At 41.8% G+C, this 27,733-nt stretch overlaps 1 protein-coding gene and 1 long non-coding RNA gene across 8 annotated transcripts in view; both read left to right on the forward strand.

Annotated features, from left to right (window-relative positions):
* The first annotated feature begins 1,045 nt into the window (after positions 1-1,045).
* The window catches only part of RAI14 (retinoic acid induced 14), an 86,342-nt gene continuing 59,654 nt past the window's right edge, over positions 1,046-27,733 (forward strand). For 2 of the 7 annotated variants that reach the window (XM_048051264.2, XM_048051270.2), the window contains exons 1-2: positions 1,047-1,234; positions 11,628-11,719. In XM_048051264.2, coding sequence (XP_047907221.2) covers positions 11,684-11,719 — 36 coding nt within the window. In that variant the 5' untranslated portion in view covers positions 1,047-1,234; positions 11,628-11,683. Of the gene's footprint in view, positions 1,235-1,281; positions 1,504-9,064; positions 9,089-11,627; positions 11,720-27,733 lie in introns of those variants that run through there. The other 5 variants (XM_048051268.2, XM_048051269.2, XM_048051265.2 and 2 more) reach the window with 5 other exon arrangements.
* LOC136789025 (uncharacterized) overlaps positions 11,726-27,733 on the forward strand; it is a 39,011-nt gene continuing 23,003 nt past the window's right edge. The window contains exon 1 of the long non-coding RNA XR_010827735.1: positions 11,726-26,698. This is a non-coding gene — a long non-coding RNA (uncharacterized lncRNA). The remainder of the gene's footprint in view (positions 26,699-27,733) is intronic.

Here is a 27,733-nt window from a genome sequence, read left to right on the forward strand (position 1 = left end):
AGAAAGCAAGTAAAAATTCATAATGGTCAGACTATTCAAAATGTAAGAGATTATACTTGCATATTAAATCATTTTCATATTGGTCACGCACAATTACATGTAATTTTGCTGGTGTTTGAAGAAGCAGGCAGGATATTTTCTAACCGTATTGTACACGTGTATTTTGCTTTTAAAAATAACCGGAATTAAAAACAATTGCACAATAATTACAAGTTTTGTAGCTGCTGAGATAGTATTGTTGGAGAAGTTTAATTTTCCTATTATTTTTTTTTCCGTGCAAATTAAATTTTCAGCATTAACTATATTAGATTAACATTGGTGTTTTTTTTACAAGAAAAAGGAGGGGTAACCGGGCCAGCACGATTATGCCTGTTCTCAAAGGTAAAACACACGCAGAATAAATTGGCTGAGGTAAGGACTGCATGTTAAGAGAGGAAAGTATGCTTCTGGCGATAACCGAGTGTATTTATTCAATAATACTTGCCACTATTACAATAATGACCTAAAGTTTTCAAGTGCTTACTTCCTCCCCTTTACTGTTTGCCACTTCATGTGTGGATATGGCTGGGAACAGAAAAGATTAAGAGATTATAGGGGACCTTCTGAGGTGGGGAACGTGGTTGTGGTGAGTGGGACTAGCTGATGGGCTTTTCCAATGAGATGAGGTGGGAATTTGGCTGACGGTGGACTCTTGTGGCGGGACAGTAGGTGAAGGCTCACCAATGTAAGAGGTGAATTTGTTGACAAAGTGTCCAGACTTAATTCCACAGGGTCTAGAAGGCAACCGCAATATTCGTGGTGAGATACGGAGGTGGGACAGTGGCTTGCCATCGGACGAGGCACAGCTTTGAGAGGAGGAAAGCTACTTTTTGGAGCACATCCAGCGAATCACCACCTTGGCTCAGCTACCGAGCCCACTTGTCATTTTCTAAGCCCAGAGAAAGGTTAATTCCAGGGACGGGGCGGGGAGGGGGGGCGGCGGGCACGGCAGCGCGCGGCCCCTCCCGCCGCCCCCCTCAGCCCTCTCCTCAGCGCTAACGGTCGCGGGGGCGCTGCCGCGCAGCGGCCGGGCGGGCTCCGCGCGCCGCCGCCACGTGACGCGCGCGCGAGTGTCCCGGGGCGCGCGGCGGCGCCGCTCCGCCCTTCGCAGCGCCGGGAACCGGAGCGGGACCGGAGCGGAGCCGGAGCGGGACCGGTCCGGAGCGGGAGGCGGCTGCTGCTGCGGCTCCATGCGGTGAGCGTGGCTCGGAGGAGGGGGGGAGCGCCCGCCCGCACGGCGTGAATCGGGGCTTTGTGTGCGGCGCCCACCTGCCCCCGCCGCCCGGGGGCTGCTGCTGCCGCCGCCGGCGGAGGAGGAGGAGGAGGAAGGACGCAGGGAAGGAGCTGCTCCGGAGCTGCTCCGGAGGGGAGAAGCCGCCAGCTCGGCGCAACAGGAGGAAACTTCTCCCTTCTCGCCCCCGTTGCTGCCGGAGAGCCCCGTTTGCACGGTGCGGGGAGCAGCCCGTGAGTCGCCGCCGCTGGGCTGTGCCGTTGTATTTTTTTAATATAAATTATATGTATTTGTGTGTTTCTGTGTTTCCTGGGGGCTGGCGGGGGTGACAGCTGCTTGCCAGCGTCGTCTGCGCGGGTCCCCTCGGTGGAACAAAGCGGTGGCCCCGGGAACGGGCTTGTGGCGGCTCCTGCGCCGGGTGGTTTCCCCCAGGGGCTTTAATTTTATTTATTTTTTATGATTATTATTATTTTTTTTAATGTTACCGGAGCCCCCGGGGTCCCCTGGCACCGCTTCCCTCCCCACCGGGGTCCGCGCTCGGGTGGCGGCGGGTGCTCAAGGAGGTCGTGGGGGGTGGGGGTCCCTGTGTCTGCTCCGAAATAACAATAATTAAATGTAATTAAAACGCAGGCAGGCTGCGCGAGGGGTCGCGTCAAGTTTAAGCAGAGCCCTGCTCTTCTAAGTCTCAGCAGCACCAAAAGGTCTGCCGTTCCCCTGCACGGCGCTTGGCAGGCAAAGCCTTCCGCAGGCTGCCATGGCTTCTTGTGACAGCCTTAAGTTTTCCTGAGACCGTGAAAAGTCCGGCGACATCCCGCTTTATCAGCGCTGCGGGATCTTAGCACATTCCCCTGTTTATTTCTGGAGGGAGCGTGAGCGCACTCATTACAGAGCTGATGTGAAACGCAGCCTAGCTGGAGTGAGTGCTACTTCTGCAGAAGCTGATTTTTTTTTTTTTTTCCGTGTATGCCAGCAAGTTTAAGATTAGAGTGTTTTATTTCAAGTTAAAAAAATAAATGGAATGCCAAAAAATATGCATATGTCATCTTAGAAGGGCCGTCTGATGTCCCAGATTAACTAGGAGTAAATGAAGCTAGTAAATATCTGTCAATGACCTGCTTGGCTCTTTTCGTGGGACACTCATGGAAAGCTGTCAATGGGATTTTATTTACTAATAGAAGAATTGCATAAGAGCCGTATGAACCAGAGTAAAAGAGCATTTGAGTAGAAAGAGGCTGGATATGAGCTCAGGATTCTCTTGAGTTCAGGCCAAGCTCAGTGCCAATAAGTCACTATGCAGTAGCAGATGTCCATCCCTCCAATCTCTAAAAATATTGGCTCTGTGCTATTCTCTTCCCTCTTCCAAGAGCACATCTGCTAGCGAAGCAGTAAAGCGCTATCTCCTCCCCTCTCCTTCCCTGAACCAAGAAATGGATCGCATCAAGTGAAGAAGAGACGAGGCTGCTGGTCTCTCAAAGGGATGTAAGCATTTCACAGGAGGGTTTACTCACTTGCCTCATCTTTGTTTTTATTTTGTACGCTCCCTGTTACGTTGCTGTTCTTTCCCCCCTCTCTAATAAGGAGTTTATGCCTTTCTTAATGGGGAAGCAGTGCCAGGAGACCATGAAAGCTAACTTCTTGTGTGAGACGTTGGCGATTTGTAAATCCTACTGCAACAATACCCTAATCACATGCCTTTTGAGAGCTGCTTGTGGGCTGGTTCTTTTTGCGTAGGGATAATACTTGAAATAGCTATAGAGGAAAAACAAGCAAAATTAGAACAAATCAATTCAAGGCTTGGTGCCTTGCTTAGTGGCAGAAATAGTAGACTACCGAAAATCTCAGGCAGCTTCCATTAGCTGGGTGGTAGGTGGGAGCAGAGCAGTCCGTCACATCTTTTGGGGTTATGGGTTTGAATACCCATACTTCCCGCATGTCTGGGAAGCCGAGTCCCTCTAACTTGTTCCATGGGGTTGCTGTCTAGGTGCCTGTGAATGCATGTGTGCAGGTGATAGCTCTGCATGCAAGGTAGCTTGGGGACTGTTTATGGAGTCGTCAGTCTTGCTGCTCCTCATGTTTTGAGGGTCACCTAATAATGCAGCTTTAGGGTGTAGAAGAGAGAGCGCAAATAGCTGCGATTCAGGTAATATGTTATAGCAAAGCTTGACAGTGTCACACTGACAAATGTGAGGCTGGTAAAGCGTGAAAGCAGCTGAAGATCTCCACTGGTACTTAAGGTAAAAATCTAATAAAATAATCTAATAAATCTAATAAAAATCTAATCCTCTGCACCTGCAGAGGAATGCTGGAGCAGAAGTACCCAGCAGTGAAAGAAAGCATCTTTTCCTCATGTTGAGATCCAGACCACGATGTCCAGTAATGCCTGGAGGTGATGGTGTCGGTCACAGAATCAACCAACAATTGGTTGGAAGGTGCCCCTGGGTCCATCTGGTCCAACCCAGAGTAGGATGCCCAGGACTGTGTCCAGGCAGCTTTTGAAGATCTCCAGGGCGAGAGGCCCCACAGCCTCTCTGGGCCACATGTCACAGCACTCCATCACCCACACAGCACAGAAGTGCTTCCTGATGCTCACCTTCTGTGAACCTTCTGTGCTCCAGTTTGTGTCCATTGCCTCTTGTCCTGGCACTGAGCACCACTGAAAACAGCTTGGCTCCATCCCCTTTGCACCCTCCCCTCAGGTACCCTCCACATCAGTGAGATCCCACCTGAGCCCCCTCTTCTCCAGGCTGAGCAGTCCCACCTCTCTCAGCCTCTCCTCAGAGAAGAAAGAGGTGCTGCAGTCCCTTTGTCATCTTGGTGGCCCTGTGCTAGTTGGTGTGACCACTTCTGGAGGGGAGAGCCAGCACCCTGATGGTTAGTGCATTTGCCTGGGCAGTGTTAGATCTTCACTCAAATCCTTCCTCTATAGAGCAGGTCTTGCATTTTAGATGAATGCTCTAATAACTTACACATACTTTCTAAAGCTGCCATGGTTTCCTTTTTTTGGTTTTATGCCTGGAAGCCATTGCTTATATTCAAAATTCTGTAGAACAGGATGTGTGGAGGGTTTTTGCGTTTGTTTTCCACCTGAACCTGTAGGCGAGAGCAAAGTTTATCCAGTCACTACAAACAAAAAGATCTTCTGTGTCTGTCTATGACTCTGTAGGACTTTAGAAGGAGGTGAGACCTTTCCACTTCTTTCCTTATAACTGCTGAGTGTCAGGGAGTGATGGTGGGCTATTGCAGATGGGCATGCAGAAACAATGGCCTACATCTGATTCCAGCAACATTGGGACAGCCTGAAAAGTCTCTGGGTAGTTTGGCACTCAAGTGCTTTTTGAGAACCTTGTTTGCAAGGACTTGTCTGAGTTCCTACCAGGGTAACTCTAAGGAGGTTCTAGAGATTCACAGGTCTCTGAAACCTGGGAGAGTATCCTGCACACTGCATCTCCTCCAATACTTGTCTAGCAGTGCTGCTACTATTGAATGAAAGTTTCACCAGCCAAAATGAAATCAGATGAAACTCACTTGATTATCACTAAGATGTAGGTGCTGATCTTCTGCTTGTTTATAGCATTGGTAGTCTTCCAGAATAGAAAAAATCTGAATTTCGAATATGTTTTTTGACGTGTGGATGTACTTAATTTTTGATTTCTAAACACACCCAACTCTTTTTTTCAGGTAACGTTTAAAAATGTTCTGCACTTTCATCAACTAAAATATTTTCCCTACCCAAAAACTTGTAAGGGGAATAGGAGAGTTGTTATTAGCACCATCTCTGAACATTTCTGTATTAGGAAAGTTTTCAGGAGGATATTCTTCTGAGGCCTTTCAAAAAAAATTTAAGGGCAGAGTTTATAGGAGTGGGGCTTGGCAGGTGTTAAATTGATGTTCCAGTCTTCCCAGCTCCTGCCCAGTAGGAGCCTGTTCTGCATTGATGCTATTTCGGAATATTCATTTATACATTGATGAAGTTGGCTGTTTTCAGGTTTAAGGTTGCATCTGTGCAGATTCTCATTGTTTGCTGATTCTGAACAGCACTTAGTTGAGTGATTGATACAGAATGCTAGGAAGGCAGTAAGTATAAACAAGTGCTAGCTGTTGTTATCCACGTGGGTTTCTCATTTAAATAACTGGCATTTAACAAGTGGAACTCTGCATCATTTTTCTCTATTTCTGTTTGTAGCCTTATGCTTCAGTTCCAGTCCAGCCTTGTTGGACTAAGCATTGAACATGGGAAAAGTCGTCAGGACTGCAACGTTATCTTGTGTACAATAAACCCAGAGAATATTCTCTTAAAATGGAGCAGCACACAAGGTAGAGGGTGGGCTTTTTGTTTTAGAGGTGGGGAAAATGAAAGCAGAGAAAGATAGCAGTATGTGCCAGCTCATGCAGCAAATCTTGTCTCTTACTGTGAGTATGTGTGTTGACAGATACTTCAAGACAAAAGAATTGGAGTAAGTACAGAGTAAAGTTGTAGTGTAATGAGCGAATGACAAATTTGCTTGGACTTCTCTTGAGCAAGGATTTTGCCTGGAGTGCTGTCTAATATGTCAAGTAAACAAATCAGAGCAATGTCACATTTTGATGATTTTTCTCTAATCTCCTGTGTAACTCACTATGTCTAAGGCCTTATTGATTCGAACTTTCTCCTAGTCATCTAGAACTAGGATAAAACGCTGTTTAACAAATTGCACATATCCCCACATTAACGGTTGTGCATTGGTTTTTATTCATGGAATCATAGAATGGCTTGGGTTGGAAGGGACCTCAAAGACCATCTCGTTCCAACACCCCTGCCATGGGCAGAGACACCACCCACTAGATCAGATTGTTCAGGGCCTCATCTAACCTGGTCTTAAACACCTCCAGGGATGGGGCATCCACAACCTCTATGGGCAACCTGTTCCAGTGCCTCACCACCCTCTGAGTGAAGAATTTCCTCCTGACCTCTGGCCTACATCTCTCCTCTTTCAGTTTAAAACCATTCCCTCTCATCCTGTCATTATCTGCTTGAGTAAAGAGTCGCTTTTTCCATCTTTTTTGTAAGTCCCCTTCAAGTACTGAAGGGTTGCAATGAGGTCACCCTGGGGCCTTCTCTTGTGTAGGCTGAGCATCCCCATCTCTCTCAGTCTTTCTTCGTAGGAGAGGTTCTCCAGCCCCTTGATTATCTTTGTGGTCCTCCTCTGGACACACTGTAACAATTCTATTTGTTGTGCTACATCCCCAGAGGCTGATATTGCTTCAGCTGAATACATCAGAAATGAAGTAAAATATTTGCAAATTTTGAGTATCAGAAGGACATGTAAGAGTAGAAAGCTGATTCAAAGCATTCTGGAGGGAGGAGCAATAACTGCATTTGTTAGTGCTGCAATATCTATGGAGCCATAACTTCTGGGCTCAAATGCTTAAATTTGTACAGTTCAGCACATCTTTGCCAGTGATTTGTGAACAGATAGAGGGATAGTACTAAGTTACTCAAGGCCCTTGCTATCTCTGATGTCTGATTCTGTTTGGAGTGGGATTAACTGTATATAAATCACTCCCATTCTTGTATAGTACTTGGGCTTCTCAGTGCATTTTTCAGTGTGTTTTCGTTGGTAAGTAATAATAGATTAGCCAAGCCAAGAATTATTTGTCTTTATAGGTGACACTAAGTTCCATTTGACTTTCCTTATGATAGGAGGAGGAAGAGGAGGACGGGTTACTCAAGATGGAAAAACTGAGTTGTGCTGATAAAGAGCGGGGAAATGTTCCCATTGCTTTTGGTCAGATTGTACATGCTTCCCTGCTTTGGCCTGAGCAGTAGAGAGAGGAATATGCTCAGCGGGATGGAAATGAGAAGGTAGTCCAAGATGAAGTGCTGGGAGGATATTTGTAGCACAATATGGACTTGCCTGCAGTCATGTGCAAACTGAAGAGGCTGGGTAGTGGCTAATGCCTCCAGGTGGTGCAGCGGGCTTTGGCAGTACTAAGGAGAAGCTTGTTTTTGGGCATGTTCTCAGTATTGGTTTGTAGGTCAGGGTAGCTGAAGCATGTGAAGCACTTGATGGGTTGGGTACTGAAGGGGGGCAGCAGAAGAAAAGCTAGTGCTGTGGATGCCTCTGGCGGCCATGCAGAGCTGGCTGCCGCAAAGGCTTGTTCTACCGGGTCAGAGCAGGGCTTGTGGTTTGGAAAGATGATGATCATCCAGAGAATAAATGATGTTGAGGTGCTGGAGTGCAAGGTAGAAGTGACTTCTGAGACCTCTTATTTTCCCCTGAGAGAGGAGGTATATTCACACAAAGGAAATGTGAATGTACAGCAGCAATGGTACTCTTCAGGACCATTTTTTTCATATATGTTGGTTTCTCCTTCTTCAACCTTGCATGGAGTCTCCAGTTCTTTTCTGTAGCCTAATATGGTGGGGAAAAAATATGATATTTTGGGGAGTGGAACGGGAAATTAGTTCACATTATAAATGATGCTTTGCTTTAAAATAGCATTGCCTGACATGGAAGCTTCTCATTATGTTCTGAAAGAGATGCAGGACTTTTGACACCTAAAATTAATCAAATTCAGCATGTGCCAATTATTAAAGGGTAGCAGTCATTGCCATGAACAGTATGCATTGAATATCCTAAGGCTGTTTTACTGTTGCCTCAGTGGATCTTTGGCCATTCAAGGAGCAGGAAAGGCCCTGCTCTGGTTTTGCTGTGAACTAGTGAAAGAGGGAAAAAAATGTCAGTATGGTTGTTTACTGTGGTTTGCCCAAATCTTACTGGGAATCAGTAGGGGAGATTATCTTAATCTGCTTCCTACATTTAAACCCAAAGAGTCTATTGTCTTTTAAGACACAGTTTCAATGAAATTATTGAGGCTGAAGATTACTGCCACTTCAATGTCTCTTGTTTTTAACTAGATAGGTTTGCCGCCGACTTTAAGATGTTTTCTGTGGCTTGTCTTCCTGAAAGCTATTAATATTAAGCTAAAAGAAGATGAGATAGAGGACCAGATATTTCATTTTGGAGATAATGTTTAAAAACATGTGATCAGCATTAGCTGTTGAGAATCTCTGGAGTTAAGCAATTCTCTACTGCAAAACTTGCTGCAGCTACAAAATGACAGCCCTGAGGATTTATTACCACATTTGTTTTGAAAGGGGAGAAATGCAGCCATAGGTAGAACTTGCTTCTTGTTAATACCTGTGATTCATTGCAGAAATAGTTTTGAAGTGTCTTGATTCTCCATAGTGAATTTCTAGTTGTCGTTTCCTGTCTTGTAAAACAGGAGTTTATTAAAGGTGCTTCCTTTATCCCCCCTCTGGCAAATGAGCAGTTGTCATAAAGCTCTGCTGAATCAGAATGTTGACCTCTTTTTGCATCAGTTCCAATAATTACACCCTTTGAGAGGTGACTTCCTCCTTTAAACTGTGCCAAGAAAAGACAGCCCTCACTGCTTCATGGGTTTTTATCTCTACAGCTGAGGGATTATGGGCATTATGATACATGAGCTGTAATCTTAATGTTTGTGTTTAACTATCTTTTATGGAAAAAATACAGATGTGACACACACTAAACTTAGGAATGCTGTTTTTGTGTGCTTGTGCATGCTTTTTTAATTATGCTGTGGATTTAAGTTTCAAATTTAATGTATAAAATGCACTTACGCAAGAAGTGAAGTATCCTGTGGGAAAAAATAAGCTGGCTTCTAGCAGAAACACAGCTCACCTCCCTTCTTCCTTCCTGAAACTGGGAAAAGTAACATACTGGGAGTGCTTGCAAAGCTTGTTAGACTGCTACAGGTTCCTTGCAGAAGAGAGTTCAGCTTTGCAGCTCTTCCGTGCGTATACCTACAAGGATTTGCCGTCTTTCCCATAGCTCTGTACTTCAGTACTTCATTTCCATGGGAGCTATAACAAATATTTCGTTTGTGGGAGCCAAAAATGCTGTAGGGGGTGGGAAGGGGAAAGATGACCTATAGCAGGCAATTCTTTGGCAATCTGTCTGTGAGGAAAGACTTCATGTTTTTAATTCCCCATGCAAAAACTTTGTTTTTACCTTAATAAATAGGCTATTTAAACTGAATACCTTTTTGTTTAACTTCTAATTCTAAAAAGACCTGTTAAACTTGGATTATGTAGGATACTGTGTGATGTTTCTGAGCTTAAAGTTCTTTTAAATCTTTCTTCACCAAAAAACTTTTGCTGGTGTGGTATATAAAGAAGGCTAGATAAATATAATGGCATTTGTCTTCTCTGTACTGTGGCATTTCTGGTCTTTGCAAGGCTCGTTATCCTTGGTGTTGCTAGAGAATGAGTTAAGAGATTATTGGGCTCTTGCTGAGGTTCAGGCTCATTTCCACTGCAGGTTATGACAGCTGTTCTGCAGTTTCACACTTCCTTGAAAGTTTGAATAGGTGTAGCAGAAATAAAGCGTTATGCTTCTATCAGAGCAATCTAAAATAATTCTTTCTTTTTGCTTTTTCAGAGCTTCCAATTTTTTAGTTCATTCAGCCCAGGAGAAAGCTAAGAAATTGTCACTTAAGGCAGGGAGTGAAAAGCTTCTGCAGTTGTTTTCCCCCTTGCACGATAAAGATTTAAACACAATGCCACAATCTCATTCTCCGTGGTCCCGTACCTTGAGATGAACAGCAAGAACTTAGAGTAAAACCTAATGTTTGTATTATGTGGAAGCAGTCAGGAATCTGACATGACTTTAGGATGATTATTTAATTAGAGTCATATAATTAGAGTTAATGATATTTTAACAGCCTACAGAATTATCCCATCCAAATTACCTGTTGGAGGTCTGTGGGAAATGTATTTGTGTATCTGCAGTGTATGGGATTTTTTTTGTTTGTTTGTTTTATTTTTTTTTAAAGAAATGTACTTGTGTGTGTCTTAAATGGCTGCCAATTAAATATGGGTTTGAACAAAGTGACATGTTTACTTAGTGCTAATTCCTCTTCCTGAATGGTGCTCCATGTTCTGTTCTGTGGGAGCGTTTTTATATACTCTATAAAGAGCGTACTGCATAGTTACATCTTGAAACTCGCTCATAGTAGAGGAATCATAGAATGTAGCAACCTTCTTCATAATAATAAGGGACTTTCTCTTATGGAATAATTGAATCTTACTTTGCCAATCAAACTGTAATCTGCTGTTTCTGAAGAGTGATGCAAAACATTAGTGACCCACCATGACCTGTTTGAATTTATGTTTCAGTCTTCTTTTCAGTTATTTATTTGGCTAGACTCATAGTATTTTTCTCCTTTTTTTTTTCTTTTTTCCATGGTGGAGGGAGGAAGTTTATACAGCTGAACACCCTTCACTTTAAACTTTTCTTTCAGCAGGAATTTGTAGAACAGCTAAACTATGTAGATGGGGTGTGTGGGCTATTCCACTGAGCACACTGTAGAACAAGAAAGCTGGAAAATTTTTTGTACAGGTGGCTTTGTCCAGTCCACAAGTTGTTTCATCAAGTTTTTCTACTGTTGTATATGAATAAACACATCACCATGCTACTTTATTATGTTTTCCCCATTTACATTTATCTTGGATTGTTGTATATTGTAACTTGCTGTAGGAAACTTTGCTCTAGATGCTATTTCCCCATTTCCCTGTAAAAGTTTGCGGCTTGTCTGTAATGCTGGATGTATATGTTTGTGTTACTGCTGCTTTTCTTCATTTGAAAGAGAGGAAAGGGGAATATGACTGTTTGTAATTGATAGCGCATTGTCAAATTAAAAATAGCTATGATTGCAAGATTAAACATACAATTTCTTTTGGGGAAAAGTATGAAACAGTTCTTCCAGTGATGACCCCTCTTGCTTAGATGGTTCTACCTGCTACGTTGCATTGACCTAACTAGTATGCGTCACGCATGGTTTTGGTGTACTTCTGAATTGGTTAGTGGTTAAATTTTTGCAGGTAGTACTTTGTCTACCCAGTACAGACCTGCAATTGTAGGATAGTGAGGTTTTAATTGAATGACTGTACATATATCTTTCTGCTTTTTCTTCTTCACAAATGGCTGCCTTGACACTAATGTTAAAATTGGTTGTGGGGGGAGAGAGGTGCTACGTGTATGAATGTGTGAGTGATGTACTTATAGTGATAGGTAGGAAGTAATAATGTGATGTACATTTGAGTTTTTGGCAAAGGCCTCCTCTGTTCTTCTGTGATCAGACTTAGGCTTGCTTTCAAGTTTGGAAGTACAGAACACTTCTCTTAGCTGGCTGTTAATCTTTTTTAGAGCTTGAGGGCTAAACCCTCAAAGGGTGATATACGTATGCAAATTGAATTCAGACTTGTCTGCCAATGAACTGAAAGGTATCAAATTGGAATCTTATTTCTCTCTTTTTTTTTCTGTTTGTTTAGATATTGAAGAAGGATAAAAAACTCCTCAAAGATTTGGAAGGTTGAATGTGATCAGCATGAAGAGCTTAAAAGCAAAGTTCAGGAAGAGTGACGTAAGTATTTCTGCTCGGTTTGATTGCTGGTTTCCATGCTGGAAACAGGTTCTTCACTCCCACCTTGATAAGGTTGTAGGTTAATGAATTACAGAGAATAACAGCTTTTTTTCCAAGCACAAAGGCAACAGCTGAGTACAGCATGTAGTAGGCTGTTTCTATTTTGGAGTGCAAGTCTCTGTTATGCAAAGTAATGGTATTTCACTACCTTGCTCCCTTTTTGGAATAACTGAATCAAACATGTACATATAGGGTCTGCAGAACTTCTGTTGGATTGTGCTGGTGCCCAGACTGAAACTTGGTTCCAGGTACAGGATTACGCCTAGTAAAGACTTTACTGCCCAATCACATTTCTGTCTAAACATATCATCATTCTTATCAGTGTGGTGTTTCAGCACTTAACAAAAGGTCTCCCCAGCCTGTGTCGGGGTTTCTTTGTCAGCAAGAATACAGGAACCAGCTGTACAGTTAGGGCAAGATGTGGCTTATCAATTCCAGCATGACAGGAGAGGTGGATACAAGGCTTGATCAGTGAGGACAGGAGGCATAAATACGGAGGTCCTACAGGACGCTCTTCACAGCTGCATTTAGAGAGACATAATCCCGCATTTTACATGTTGTCTCTTGCTAATGGTAGTACTGGGGGGACCCAAGCCTGAAATTGTACAGCAAGTGTACTTCCCTTGGAGCAGTGGGACTGCTGTAGTCTGGTCCTGTCCTTCTCTTCCTCTTCCTACTGCTACTCATTCCAGCTTCTTGCTATGCACTAATGTTGATGCTCATGTGATAGTGCAGTGAGCAGTCAGTGATGTAGGTGACTTTGGATTTAATTGACTTTCCTGATTTTGTGTGGAATTTAAAAAAACAACCAAACAAACAAAAACAAACAAAAACCAACCAAACAACAAAAAAAACTCCATGATCTACAAAGAATGTGATGTTTCATCCTTCTGCAACTTGCGTGCTGCTTTGAGAGAAACGATGCGGTGTTGTTTGTTGTTGCCAGATTCCCACAGGATCTTAGAGCAGCCAAGTTTGATGAATATACATTAGATTTGAAAGTAAAGCTTCTTTAGAAGTTTTGATATTCATCACACACTGCACTTGGGAGCAGTACAAGCTGCACTTTGATGTAAAGATGGTCTGTGGTACAGAGTTAGAGTGATCTCTGTAGTCTAGTGGTCTCAGCTTGTAATGAGCTTCAGTAGCTGGAAGGAAGGAAGAGACGTTGTGCCGTGATCTGTGGATGTGCTGATTACAGCATACAAAGTTTCTGAGCTGCTGGTTAGCATCCGGTGCGGGCAGCTGCTGTGCTGGCACTGTAGCAACAGTTCTGGTGGTTGTTCTACCCCTTCGTTTTAGCAAGAGGCCTTGCTAAACTCTATAACCAAGCTAAATATGTCAACCAACCTTTGTGAGCAGAGTGAAACACTTTAAACTGTTTAAGAGATACTTGGCTTTAGCTGTTCACCAGGACACGTTGGCCAGTGGCACGGTTATCTAACTCCATATGCCTCTCGGTCTTCAGTTGCTTACTTGGTGGTCAGAAATTGCCACCACTGATGCAAAGAGTAGCAGTAGTTGCTGTTCGAGTTGACCTACACCAGTAAAACTTCCTTTAGGCATCTGCTTGAGTAATGAGAGGAGTCCCTTGGCTAAAGCATGAACACACTTGGTATTAATGGAAGTTAGGTGTGCCTGTGTGTTAGGATGACTTCATTCACACTTTTATGCTTGTTGGCTGGGCCGCTGCTCTAGAGCAAAGGCTAAGTGACATGCGTGATGCAACTAGATCTTGCTGTAGCTAGTCCACCCACTGTTATAAATTCCACTGGTTCACTTCTTACTCGCCTGGCCTTGACAGCTCACTCATACCCCTCCCCAAAACCAAGGGAGGTCTGAAAGTAATTGCTGTTTTGATACTACTGCTGTCTACTGGCTGGAAACAAACTTGCAAAGTTGACCACAAAGGATTTTTAAGATACCTAATGTTTAGATATGTAGCTCTACAAGCACAGCAGTCTAAACTCAAGACAGTCTTGTTTCCTCAGTGTTGAAGCCAAACCTTAAGGGCATAATTCAAAACAGCCAACAGGAGCTGTTCTGTATTTTGTGCATGATAAGCAAGGAAAATTATCTTTCTTTTCTTTAGTTTCTAGAAGCTGCCCTTAGCTATAATTTGGGAGGAGGACAAGGAGGTGGTTTTAATTGGAATTAGTCTTATTTGTATCTCAATTTATATAAAATGTGGTAACTGCTTTCAGGATGGGGATAAGAGGAAAGTCAGCAGGGATAGAGGGACTCTTTTTTTTTTTTTCCCTCTCATTCTGCCTACCCTGTACTGCATTCTGGAGGAAATCTTTAATGTCTTATTCTGTAGAACTGGAGGTGTTTTGGGGTAGGGAATGGTACCTCTCTTTTTAGCCTCATTGTTAGCATAAAAAAAACGTAGGAAGAGGGGAGGAGTAGGAATAAGTCTTTAAGGTATGTGTGGGAGACAGGAATTACTCAAACACTTCTCTAGCAGTAAGTCTGATAACAAAACTGTATGCTAAAGCTAAGACCGGGTAGGCAACTTTAGTGGTATATTAAACTTCTCTAGGCAGCTCTGGAATGGCTGAATTGAAAGTGGGCACAACTGCAGATACTTAGCCATAGGTATAAGTCTCCCTGCTCTGGGGCTTTGCTTTAGTGCCATGTCTGTACCACTCTTGCAGCTTCAAAAGAGATGGCCCTGCTCCTTCTTCTTTTATCTCTGCCCTTCTGTTTTTAAGGATGTTTGAACCTTGTTGAGGGTAACAGTGAGTCAGTTCAGGAACCTAAAGTGATGGAAAATTACATTGTGGGGTTAGTTTTAGCTGGGTTAGTTGGTTAACTCCCTGCTTTGTCTCTCTATGTGGTCAGCCCCGAGAGGAATGGTGAAATGAGGAGGAGCAGCAGGACTTCCCTTTCTTTGCTTGTTTTAACTGTGTTGTCAGATCACGCCTTCAGATTATTGGCCTAAAAAGCACTGGGCTGAGAATGACTGCAAAGGAGTTGCAGGAACACAGGAGTAAAAGGCTGCTAATTCTGATATTTAGCAGAATTGGTGTAGTCCACAGCTGAGAGACAAGAGCATTAGTCCTCTTGTGGCTTTGCATTTTATGCTTTTGCTACTCAGCTCCCCTCTCCTTTGCCCGATTCACTGTCTGTGTGCACAGGCAGCTCCATTAACTGGAGAATCTTTTTTCCCTTGACACATTTAATTGCTGTGAAATCCTTCCTTAGGGTGACTGTTGCCATGTGAACATGTGTATTTGAAGTGGAGGAGTGAGATTTATAGCTCTGTCACAAACAAGCATTGTCAAAGTGTGATGTACAGTTACAGGAGGATGTATGTAGTCTAGAAATCTGAAGAGGATGCATAGGTGGGAGCAAACACTGAGACTAGAAGGCAGGTAGTGGTTGTGCATACTCAAGTATCTGTAGACAAAATGACAGAAATCGCACATATGTCTTGACAAAGCAACTAGGCTCTTTTTCTGCCTGGGGAGCTGTTTTTTCTCACTTCTTTCCTTACTTCTTTGCTCCTCGTTATCAAACTCAAAATCTACTGTTGGTAACATCTAAAAGCAGACCAATGGATAGCCATTTTAATTGTTTCAAGGCACCTGTTACATGTGACACTTAAAAAAGTTGTTGTGTTAATATTAGGTGCTATCATTTCAGAGCTTGAATTTATTTATGGACCGCCTGTAGGAATTTTATCTGCAGGAATAGACTGTAGGAATATGGTGGAGAATAAGTGTCCTTAACCATAAATTCAGAAGCTCTTCAGTGTTTCTGTCTGGAGTAGAATGTGAAATAATCCAATTAAAACCAGTGTTACAGGTGTTTAAATGAGCCTCTTAATTGTTGTTAATATTTGAGATTTGAATGCTTTCTGTAGTAATTAGTCAGTTTGTGGCCTGACTTCAAAAGGGTCTAGAATCTGAAACAGGCAGATCAGGGCCGGGTGGATTTTCAAATGTACACAGATATCAAACCTGTCTAAACATGTTTTGTCTGCTTCTTAAATATGACAAGATGCTCATCCAAATTTGTGGGCACCTACATACATTTACATATCTTGCTCTTTGATACTAAGATATCATAGGAAGCTAGATGACCTGGTTAGGTGATTTGTTTTTAACAGTATTTATAATTCTTCTAGAAAAAGGATGTGAAGGTTGTGATGGATTGGATTTTTTTCACACTGACTTATATCAGTGGGAAAATAACTCAAAAGTTTTAGGACTGTTTGCTGTGAGTACTGAAGATCAGCTGATAAACATTTCTTGTGATTTGACAACATAGCCCCTGTTGACTGGGCAAGTGGAAGATCAGGATTGGGATTTGTTTCTGCATACCTTCAATATTGAATAATTAAAATATTACAGTGTCTTTAAAATTTAGAATTGACTGTGCAGTTTAGCAGAAAAAGTAACTATTGTCAGAAGCAGAGCCAAGACAGGCTGGGATTTCCCAATGCTAATTGCCAGCTCAAACTTCTGGTATTTCTGGAAATGCCTATTTGTTTTGCTATCAAATGAGGGAGGAAAAGTTCTCAGTTCGTATGGAAATTTCTTCTTTTTGGCCTGTGTTGTAGTCATTGTTCCATAAATCTTGAAGTAATGAGGCCGTTAGGTACGCTGTAGTATAAAATATCTCAGTCTTAACCTAGAGGCTATGCTAATTAAGGCTTGGCACTTCTTTTTAATGCCCAACGTTCTTACTAGTAGGTTCCTATTCAACAGTTTTTATAGTATAAAATGCTGTGTGGGGGTCTGGAACTGAAAGATTGCTGGGATACATTCCACTGAAATTGCTGTGTTCCCATGTGCTCTGGACTGAGTGAGTGTGTGGGAGAACAAAATGCGGGTGGGGCAACTTTAAAAATAATGAAGCAGAATCTCTTTTAAATAGCCTTTTTTTTTTTTTTGTCCACTGAAAACTGCAATTGACCTAAAAAGGAACATGGGATTGTTGAAAATTACTCTATCCACCCCGTGTACACATATTATTTTCTACCAGGGTAATTGTTACAAAAAAGGCATACAAAATTCACTCTGGCTATAAAATGGAGTAGCAATGTTTTCTGATCACTCTCCCTGGTTATTTAGAAAATGAACTACTGAAAGTTGTGTGTAAGTGTCTTTGGATCTTTGGATTCCACTATACAGTGTGTAGGAGGAGACTTACTTTCTGGAATGTATTGGACGTTCTCTTCCACCTCCTCTTGGAAAAGGAGGATTTATCCTCTCTCTTGACACGAATGTGATGGCTCCTGCTTCTGCCTCCCTCTGTCTGGAGTTGAGGATTTTACCTTCCACTGCATTTTCAGCATGGGAGCTGTTTGGCGTCACGCCTCCAGTTCTGGACAGAGTACAACTCTGCTCTAGTCAGCCTGCTCTCCCAGGCAAAACTTACATGTTTGTGCAAAAAAGTGAAATGTATTCAGAGTCTTACAGTCCATAGAGTAGGACTTGCTGCCTGTTGCAGTCAATTCAGTGTGAATATCTTGACATCACGTAGTGTCTCTTCGACATTACTGACAACAGGAATGTACTTAGAGTAAGAAAATTACTTTATTCATGTGAACTTTAATTCTTGTGCATTTCAGCCCTCTATGAGGGGGCCAAAGTGTCACATAAGTGATGTAGCGTCTCTTTTAGTGATGGAAGGAAAACGTAATGGAGAAAACATGTGAGCAAGGACTTAGAGATAAGGGTAGGGGAAAACAGAAAGGAAAAAGGAAAGGTCTGAAAGGGATTGCAGGGACAGTTGAAGCTGCTGGGTATGTTGAAGCTGGTACCTGTTCTGTGTGAAGGAATAACTGGGCCCTTGTGGGATGCCTGCTATCTGCTAGCTCTGGAAGGGAAAGTGCCTAGCTTTGGCAGAGCGCATGAAAACGGGTCACTTGCAGGTTCTCATCACGTCACATTTTGGAAACAACCTGCAGCATCGCCAAATGGTTGGGACAGAAAGAAAGGGAAGTAGATCAAAAGAGAAATGTATTGTGGTGGTTGAAATTATGGCAGAGGAACCTGAGCTGGAGTTGGATTACTCTGAACAAACATGTAGTTATTTCCTAAAACAGGATTATAGTCGGGAGTGTAGTAGAGAACATCCTGGTTGGGCTCCCAGCCGTGCTTTGTCAGTCTGTAACAAAATGTCGTTGAGCTACGAATTCGTTATTGCTATGGTGCTAGTTCCTTGTCTGCTAAGTATGCATTGTTCATCCACAGACTGGGTCAATCACGGACAGCTGCAGCCCTGATCAGCTAGCCCCACAATGTCATTGCATGGCAAGTGGAACTCTGTTAAATCTGGTGATTGAAGTCAGAAGAAGCTCTGGGGCTGAAAGACTGTCAGATCAAACCTGCAGGGCTGGCTAAGGACATGATACATAGCTCCTGCACTTCTTTTGACTCCCACCTCCACCCATGTTTGTGCCCCAAGTTACACGAGGAACAATATCTCCCATTATTACTGGCCGTAGAGTCATATTCTTACCAGCTGAGAGTGACACAATAACGATGACTCCTGTGTAAATTTAGGTTGGGGAAGGGGAAAGGGAAAGGTGTCTCCTTTTCCCAAGTGCCTGCCCAGGCCTCTTGACTTCGTTATCCCAGATGCCTCCTCGCTTGCTCTCCCATTTGGAGCTGGAGGAACATTGGAGGCTGTATGAACAGAAACATTGGTTAGTCACTAGCTGGCCTCAAACGCTACTCTGCCCTGCTAACCTGAGCAGCGCTTGGCCAGCTAAACACATTGCATCTGTGTTCTGCACATGCCATCCTCATGTGATCCCTCATTAAAAAGAACATGTAAAACCTTTGCAGAAATGAAAAGGACACCCTCCCCCCAGTTACAAAGCTGTTTTAGAGTTAAACCCTGTAGTGGTTGGGACAGTGATCTACAAAACTGTATTAGATCAATGCAGAAGAATTAGAATGTGAAACTAGCCAGTTTGTTGACAGTTCAAGACTAAATCAAGTACGAAAACTAGGCAGCATGAAGTGGGGGTGGGTAGGAAAAAGAAAAGCAAGTTGGCATATACACACTGGGGAAAAAGATAGTATTTTTAAATATATTGGTAACAAGAAAGGAATTTTTGTTGTGTAGAAACATGTCTTTTGTGTCCCTTTAAACAAAGCACAAAAGTTCAAAGGCCTGTGTTTGGAAGAGTTGCAAAAAAGCAATTGTAATTTTTTTCATTTATTTGCTTATCTTTAGTAAGATTTAAATGTAAAGTAAAATAAATAAAAAATATGATAAATTAGCTGTCTGTGCATTCTTACTGTGGTACACTATATCCTTGCTCTTCCTTTTTGGCACTATTTGTGCCTAGTCTGATTTTTTTAAGAACAACAAAAAAAATCTGTCCAGCTGTCAGTTAAAACTCATTTAAAGGGATTTAATGAGTGGTCTAGTCTTCATCTGAAGTGTTGTCTCTTGTCTTTACTAAGTATAAAAACATTTGCTGAGAATAGGCACTGTAGTATTAACTAAACAATAAAACACCCATACATCTTATTCTGTTGGAGACAAGACTTGAGCCTTTTCATTCCATGCTTATCTTTTGAGAATGGTACAAGCAGACAGCAAATGTTAAAAAAAAGTTTATCAAACTGAAACACGTGTATTGTTTGCCTTATTTAGCAACCCTTTTTTGGTCCTGTTCTTCAAGGAGCTGTTCTGCTTGCTTGTAGTCAAGTGCTCAGCTGAGTCTAGCATTAGAGACATGTTAAGTCCTTTTCTGTTCCCTGGCTTGCCACACTTTTGCATCTCCTTGAGTTTCAAGACATGCATGTTCTGAAGGATCCATGAAGCTTAAGTGTAGAGGAGAATGGCATTCTTCCCAGGAAATACCATGTAGTGATTAGGGACAGTTCAGACAGTTGGACTGCCAGCACCTCATTGAAGATGCCTTCTTTGCTCAAAGGTTTGGGCAGACAGGTGGAGGGAATAGGGATGAAGAGGACTTCCTGTATTGTGGTTGATTGTGGTGGTTATAAGGAAGTTGCATTTTTTTTTTAGCACAGCTGTGCAGAGGACTTCTGTGGGCTGAAGATTTTTTGTGTCATGTGAGATTGATGGCTGATGTTTGTGTTTCACCACTCTGTGTTAGCTGTAGTGATTAAGGGAGTGTTTAAAAACTGCAGACCTATGTAGAGGGAAAACACAAAATTGGGATGAATATAAGGTTGAAAGCTAAAAGGAAATTGTCTTTTGTCTTGTGAGAAAATGCTATAGTACCACAGTGTCTGTCTTACAGTGTATGTGTACTATAGCTCAGTGGCAAAGGTGTTCTATGAACAACTGCTCAACTTTTTTTTCTTTTACAGATGATATTCCTTTAATGAACTTTGAAATACTACAGACTCTTAAATATATCACTTAATTGTGAATTGATGCAAAGCTAATAATTTGTGGTCATTCTTACGTACTTGGCTGTAACTTGGTTGTATAACTAGCCAAAACCTGACTGGGCAAGGTTGTTGGGGTTCTTCATTCTGGAGAAGAGTAGGCTCCAGGGAGACCTTAGGCCTTGTAGTACCTAAAGAGGGCCTACAGAAAAGCTGGGAAGGGACTCTTTATCATAGAATGTAGTGATAGGACAAGGAGTAATGGTTTTGGACTAAAAGAGGGTAGATATAGATTGGTTATTAGGAAGAAATTCTTCACGCATAGGGTGGTGAGGCATTGGAACAGGCTGCCCAGAGAAGCTGTGGATGCCCCATCCCTGGAAGCGTTCTGAGGCCAGGCTGGATGGGGCTTTGGGCAACCTGGTCTGGTGGGAGGTGTCCCTGCCTGTAGCAGGTGTTTGGAGCTGGGTGATTTTTAAGGTTCCTTCCAACACAAACCATTCCATGATTCTATAAAGTTCTGAGCAACCTACTCTAGTTGACCCTTCTTTTAGCAGGGAAGATTATCTCCCAAACTTGACCACTTTGTGATTCTGTATAAAGATTTGTATCTTGGCATACCATGTAGGAAGCTTGCAATCATGCTGATCCTCACAGAAGATACAAAATTCTCTTAAGTCTAGAACAAGATACCTCTACTTTTTTCACAGCTGCTGAAAAAAAGCTTAAGGGTTAGCTTCAGGAAAAGCTATAGTATCCTTGTCCAACTATTAGTAGTAAAGCTGCCTGGACTCATGTAGTTATTCTGACACATGAAAAGCTATTTAAGGAGCTATCTTTTTCGTGTTTCTAGATCTAGACCATCTAGAGTTATGTAGACTTAAGCTTTTAAAAGCACTGTAGACTGTGTTGGTGAAAGCCATTGTGGTTGAATGTCAAATTTTAACTACAGCTGCAGGATGTCTTAATCTCTTTGATTCATGGCTTGTATTCATATTTTGTATTCAGGCTGATTATTAGGAAAAAAAGTCTTCAGTGAGAGGCTGGTCAGGCACTGGAACAGGCTCCCCAGGGCCGTGGTCACAGCACCAAGCCTGCCAGAGTTCAAGAAGCGTTTGGACAACACTCTCAGACATATGGTCTGTTTTTTTGGGTGGTCCTTTGTGGAGCCAGGAGTTGGACATGATCCTTGTGGGCCCCTTCCAACAGGATATTCTGTGTATTCTTACAACAGTACTATTCTCTTCCTACATTTTGCGTGTTACATGGACTTTATACTTTACCCTCAAGTATTTTGAGGTAGGAACCTCTTTCAGTGCTGCTCATGTGTAGCACCTAACGCTAGTGATACTTGATGCTATTTGGATTTGGGGAGGCAAAAACAATCTGGAACTCAAGCTAAATTTACTGCTGTATAGCTGTCTGAGGAGTCTCACTCCCTAGATACGCTACACGTGCATATCTCAGATGGAATATACAGTTAACTGTTCAGAACACTGGAATGGTACAGATGATGACAGAAGCCAGGGTGTTTTCATAACTTTGCAAATAATGTGGTTACCAGTACTTAAATGTGTGTCTGACATGCTCATTCTGCTCTGCTCACAGGTGCGTACTTTTCTTTCATCTTTGCTTCCTTTGCTGTGTGCGGTGGAAACCTCTTAGGAATCTCATAAACTTTGGGAACCTGTCTGCTTATCCAGAGACTGAAACAATGCCCTTTGAAGTTAGAGAAAGACTTCAGTCTGCTTGACTGAGCTTTGAATCAAGAACCAGAACTAAAATGCTGACTGCATGGAAGCAAATGGCAGGGCTTCCATGAGGCTTGGGTTTCCTCTGAGTCTAGGATAGAAATACACGTGACTGTTGAGGATACTTAGTTTGACGGGTTATCCAGTAGTGGCTTCTTTATAGGGTCTGGGTGTCTGTTTTAAATTATTTTTTTTAGTTTTCTTTAGGGGGTGATTGCTTGTGATCTGAAATAATTCCATTCGATAGGAACAATGTCAGCCCCTCAGTGACTTTGTGTTTCTAACATGAATCTCAGATCTATAGTTTATAGATTTGTCAGAAGTCTAAGTGAAGTGCACCACTTGAGACTTGGGTGAACTTGGGAATAAAAGTGAGCAACTGTGTGAGCTCATGGAGTGCTAGTCAATGCACTGCTTGCAGGAAATCTTACCGCATGCACCAGTTGCAAACGGGTTGGTACATACTCAATCTAGAAGAAACTGAATCATGTACATGCACCTAATTAACCGTTAAGCCATACGGTAGGTCAGGGAGGAGAAGCAAGTGTATCTCTTCTGTTGTTTTGCCTTAGTTGCTTCTTGTCAACATGCAGTTAACAACAGGGAAAAACATTGTGTAGCAATGCAGTCCAATTTGAAATTATAATTCTGAATACAACCCATTTAATGAGAGAAGAGGGGATTTGGTTGAAGACAGTGATTTGTGAATACATACATAGAAGCTGTTGAATCTGTAAATGTACACTTGATTTGGAGGCTGAGTTTTAAAGGCCTTTGTAGTATGATGGGTTGACCAAACTAATTCTGTGTGTTTATCAGGTGAGGAAGCTGGATATTTTTCTGTAATCCTTCTGTATGGGACTAAGGGCATCTGAACACTGTGTACAACATAACTGTTTGAGCAGGCTGCAAGTTTCAGCTATCTTGGAGCACGTGTTAAGTGTGCTTACTGGCACAGTACAAGCATACTTAAGGGTGGCATTTTTGTGAATTTCTTTTTGCCCACCCAGTTATGTCCCTGTTTTGGTACAAACAGCCTGTTGCTCTTTGTTTTTGCTGGACTTGTCACAGCTGTCTCCCATCGTGTGTCAGTGCATGATGACAATTACAACAAGCAGCAGGTGTGCACCCTGGCAGTTATGTTGGAATAGGTGTTGCAAACAGGGCTCTGCGTGCAAAGTGCTGTACAGCAACAAAGCTGTCCTAGGCTTGGTGTTGGGCAGCTCTCTTTTTGCAGTAGCAAATACCACTTCTTAATGCATATGTTGTTTGCTGGTAAACTTGAAGTTGCTCAGGGTGTTTTGGTTTTGTTGCTCTTAATGTAGGTTCCTTGTTTGCAAGCCAGGTCTCGCTTCAGCTGGATTGCTGTGCTGGTTATTTAGCATGTTGTGCTCTTGAGAAGGAGGTTGTGTTATCCATGTGTTTGTGAGGACCGGCAGCTCAGATTAATGTTACAGCAAAGATTTCTTGACCATTTGCTGTGGTGGTGCACGTCAGCTATCTCCATTTACTCAGATGATGGTAAGATGCATGAAATTAGATGAAGGCTGGATTTTGTTTTGTTTATGAGTAGAGCTGCTTTTCTTAGAGGATCGTTTGAGTTGGAAGTCATTTGTGTAATGCTGGGTGAACCGTGACATAACAAATGAGATGTGGCAAACATAAGCATCGTGTGGGGAAAATGTCTGCAGGTAAGTTTCTTCACGCCTGTTGAAGGGTGATCATCAGATTCTGTTGTATTGATTAGGACTTTGGGGTAGTGCGTGGTATAATTTTCCTCATTTTTTGAAGTATGGATGCTTGCTCAGTTGTTACACACTATGTGTAACCACCAAATGCACCATATCTGCTTTGGGTAGCAGTTCTGTGTTTTTGAAGGGAAGGCATCGAGTCCCGTCTGGGATTTCCTGATGAGATGAAATGGAAGAACATTAGGTAGCTGTTCGTTAGGGTGCAGGAAGGCAAGTTCAGTAAGTTAAGATGTAGCTGAAATGTACTTGGCAGTCACTGGTGTTTTTCTTCTGGTAGCATAAGAATGTAATTGTTCTGCCATGGTGTATTTTTTCCAATTCATACAAAGGATTTTCCATACCTGGAGTATAGATTTATAATCTGCCCCCCTCCCCTCCTGCTTTAGGTTAAGGTCAAGTCACTTTACAATTTATCCTTGAAATGCTAAGTTGCCTGTTTCCTGCAAAGTGAGATTCAGGTTGTGTCTGTCTATAAGCTGGGGGGGATGACACAACCAACCCTCTGTTACCTAGAAATTGTATATAGATATTATTTAATGACATATTTCTTCCTGCTCTTCTGCAGTAGTAATTCTTCTACTCGTTCACCTCTTCTGGCAAACTATCGTAAGCTTAATGGCTGTGTTCAAGGCGGCATTTTTATTTTCTTAGATTTATGTTTCTATTTTAGCACTGATAGCTGTTGTTTTCTTGTTTTGTCAGGCTTGCATCTTTGGTCTGTAAATTACTTATATAGTGCTTAGTAGTTCCAGCTTTATGAATGTAGTATTGTTTCAGCTCTCTGTACATGCAGTAAACACAACTATGAAGTTATGTTCTTTGACATAAGGAAAACAAACCAATTCTAAGTAGCTTGTGAATTCACTGAAGGTGGCTGTAAAACAGTATACTGCCTCCTTTAGAAAAGGAGAACGGGCAGTGTAAATCTCACCGTCAGGATTGACTTAAGCTCCTAGGTTATCAGCATGAGAACTGCCCAGCTGGTGCAGTAAAGGAAGGAAAAGCTAGAAGATTGGAAGAAGGACTCAACTGCTCATTTTTCAGTGCAGGTTTCTGTAATCTTGTGCAGGTACTTGTTACTCCACATTTCATATATTTAAGATGAGAGAGTGGTGTGTAAGGATATTTATATAGGGTAATTGTTGTGGATTAAAAAAAAAAGAAGTGATTCTGCAGTGCTTGAATACTGTGGAAACATGGGGGCTGCATAAATTCTGTTAAGGAGAGACAACCAGCTTCTGCCTTGCCTAGCTTTATTTTTGTCTCTACATAGCTCTACATAGCTTGAGACTGCTCAGCATGTTCTGACTTTTGTATGTCTGCTGGCTGTTGTAAACTGTCTCTTGAATTTCCTGCTATTAAAAATCTGTGGGGAGTTAGGTGAGGTGTTGCTGTTGATTCTTCTGAAGATTTGACATTCCTTGCATGCCGCTCTGGGTTTGTCCCAAATATGTGATAGGACTGCATGGGGTTTGCATGGACACTTCCATCAGGAGGATTCAGAGGGCTGATTTGAAATATGGAAGCCATAAATGGCCGTGATCATAAAGCCTCCTTTATTTTTTTTCTGAACAGTAGGGGCCTATGTTCTTAGTGACAAGGTGCTCAGGACGTTGTAGAATCAGATATTTTATGTTTTTGTATCCCAGATGCTTTCAGTATGTTTGTTCCAAGTTTCCATCAATGCATGGTCACGGTCTGACCTGAAACATGCCTCCTCTGATTTCAGTGTGTGTGGGATTTTCGATGAATTGTTTGTTTTCACACACACAACTGAAATGCATCCTCTTTTCAAGTATGTTTGAGTAATCCATAGTGATTAAGCAAAACAAATAGGAAAGAATGTGATCTTGCTATATTCCATGATTGTAATGACCCCCCTCTTTGAAATACATCAGTTGTTTGTCAGAAGACTCATGTCTGCATATGCACAGGGCATTGCTGCAGACAGGAAATGCCCTAGTCTGTTGACCTCGTCTCCCAGGGAAAATCAAAGTTCTCATTAAATTTACAAAAAAAAAAAAAAAAAAAAGGAAACCAACTTGTCTTAGTTGGAGACAAAGGCAATAGTACTTATAACCTCTTCTTATTTTTTTTAGTTTATGAATGTGCAATCTGATATTTAAATTGCTTTCCAAACTTTTTTTTAAATGCAGCTGAAAAGAGTGAGGTCAGATGTATTTTCCTAGGGCTATGTTATACTCCACAAGGGTGAACGGGAAATGGTTTAAAGGAATGCCAAGAAGCCCCTATTCCCTAACCAATTCCCTTGTCGTCTTTTAACCAGTTTTATTTCACATTGCATGCTTCAGCTGCTGTGAGCATTTCTGGGTTGAGAAGAGGGGAAGATTTCAATGTGTTCTTAAGTTACATCACCCAGGTTCCTTTGCCAGTGGTTTAAAGAAAACTGGCTGACTGGATTTTAAATACATCTGTATAGAGACCAGGTGTGGGGAAATTGAAATGGTACTGTAATCATCTCTGATCTGTTAGAAATGATGGGAGTGATACCTTATTAATACCAAGAAATGGTGATAGGTCGATGCAACAAGAATATTCATCTCAGTTCCCAGTTATTACTACTGTTCTCAGGAATTTACGGTTTGAATTTATGCAGTACAAGCCCCATTTTTTCATTTTATTCCATGAATTCTATTTTTTCTGTTTCTTGCTAGGTTTTTTCTTCAGAGTAGTCTTGATTTTTTTTTTTCCAAATCTCCTGCTGCAAAAAAGTCTAGAAATTAATTTAAAAAAAGAAAAAACAGAAACAAAAAAAAAACAAGGCAACTTAAATATTGCCAAATCCAGACCTTCACAAACTATTAAAAATGAACAAAAACAAACTTCAATTTCTATAAGTGTTTCTCTACTATGTTTATATTTCTATTTATATGTTAATATATACTATGTATATATTGTCTTTGCTTTTCACCTTGAATATCCAGTTTAGATGCACGAATGAACGTCTCCCTGTAGAAACGAGAAAATAGAAGTAAATAATTCAAACTTCTGCAGGGGGAATAAGTTGCTTTCTGGAGGCACAGTGACCTGTACGCAGCATGATCTTGGACTTGCTCATGCTCATAGGTAAGGCAAGTCCCTTCCTCTCTTGGGAAGGTTACTTGTTAGAGCAAGTCTTCTCTTTCTGAGGCTTTGAACAGGTGTAATGAACACTGTCTTAACGTCTGGCTCCTGATCTAAAAAGCCCATAGATCTCTTCATACCCAGTGTGGCTGTTACTAGTGGTGTAAGTGGTGGTTGGTAGTATCTGTTGTCCTGCTAGTAGGGCAAATCTTGCAAAAATATTCATTGCCTTTTCCAGAATCTTGCCACACAGAAAGTTCAAGGCTAAAACAGAAATTTACTGAATTCCTTCACTGTGTGTGTGTATTTTTTTTACAGTACTGTCTCTTCATGAGTCATTTCAAACACATGCATAAGTGTAAGTTTCAAAACTAACCTATTGCTTATCTTAAAATATCCTTAAATAGTCACATTGGAGATTATCCTGTGCTCTTTCCAACTTGGATATGAACCCAAGATGTCTGAAGTATGACAAAACTAGATAAGCTGGCTAGTAGTATTGGTACAAATTCAGGAGTTTAAACGTGGTAATGTTTTCCTCCCTTGTTATTTGGAAGACGTAGTTGTAACTTTTTTTTTGTAGCTCATGGACACCTAGATTTGGCTTTCCACAACTCAGCAGCTTTACTGACTGCCTGGCTTAGAAGGTCTCTCTTAACCGTGTTTACAGAAGTCAGAAATATTTGCACAACAGTAATTATTAAAGAGAACTAGGAGCTCTGGTTATGAAACCCAACACCTATAACAATAATTAACATTGAATGGTTGGGTGGAAGGCATGTAATATGCTAAGAATCTACAGTTAGGACTGAGTGCCTGCTACATTACAAGAAAACCTTGGTTGTTAAAAATTGTAACTCATTAGGCATGTGGGCAGTACCTTATGAAATTAGAGGTTTTTTTTCCAGTCTTCTTTATATTCATTTTAATTCTAAACTTACTCAGTTTCCCATACAATCTGTCCTTATCAAAGCTGTAATTTGTCACAGTTTGAGTTGTATGGGGAAGCTCGAAATTATAGAACACTTGGTGTTACAT

The sequence above is a fragment of the Anser cygnoides genome, chromosome Z (genome assembly GCF_040182565.1).
Source record: "Anser cygnoides isolate HZ-2024a breed goose chromosome Z, Taihu_goose_T2T_genome, whole genome shotgun sequence".
Lineage (NCBI taxonomy): Eukaryota > Metazoa > Chordata > Aves > Anseriformes > Anatidae > Anser > Anser cygnoides.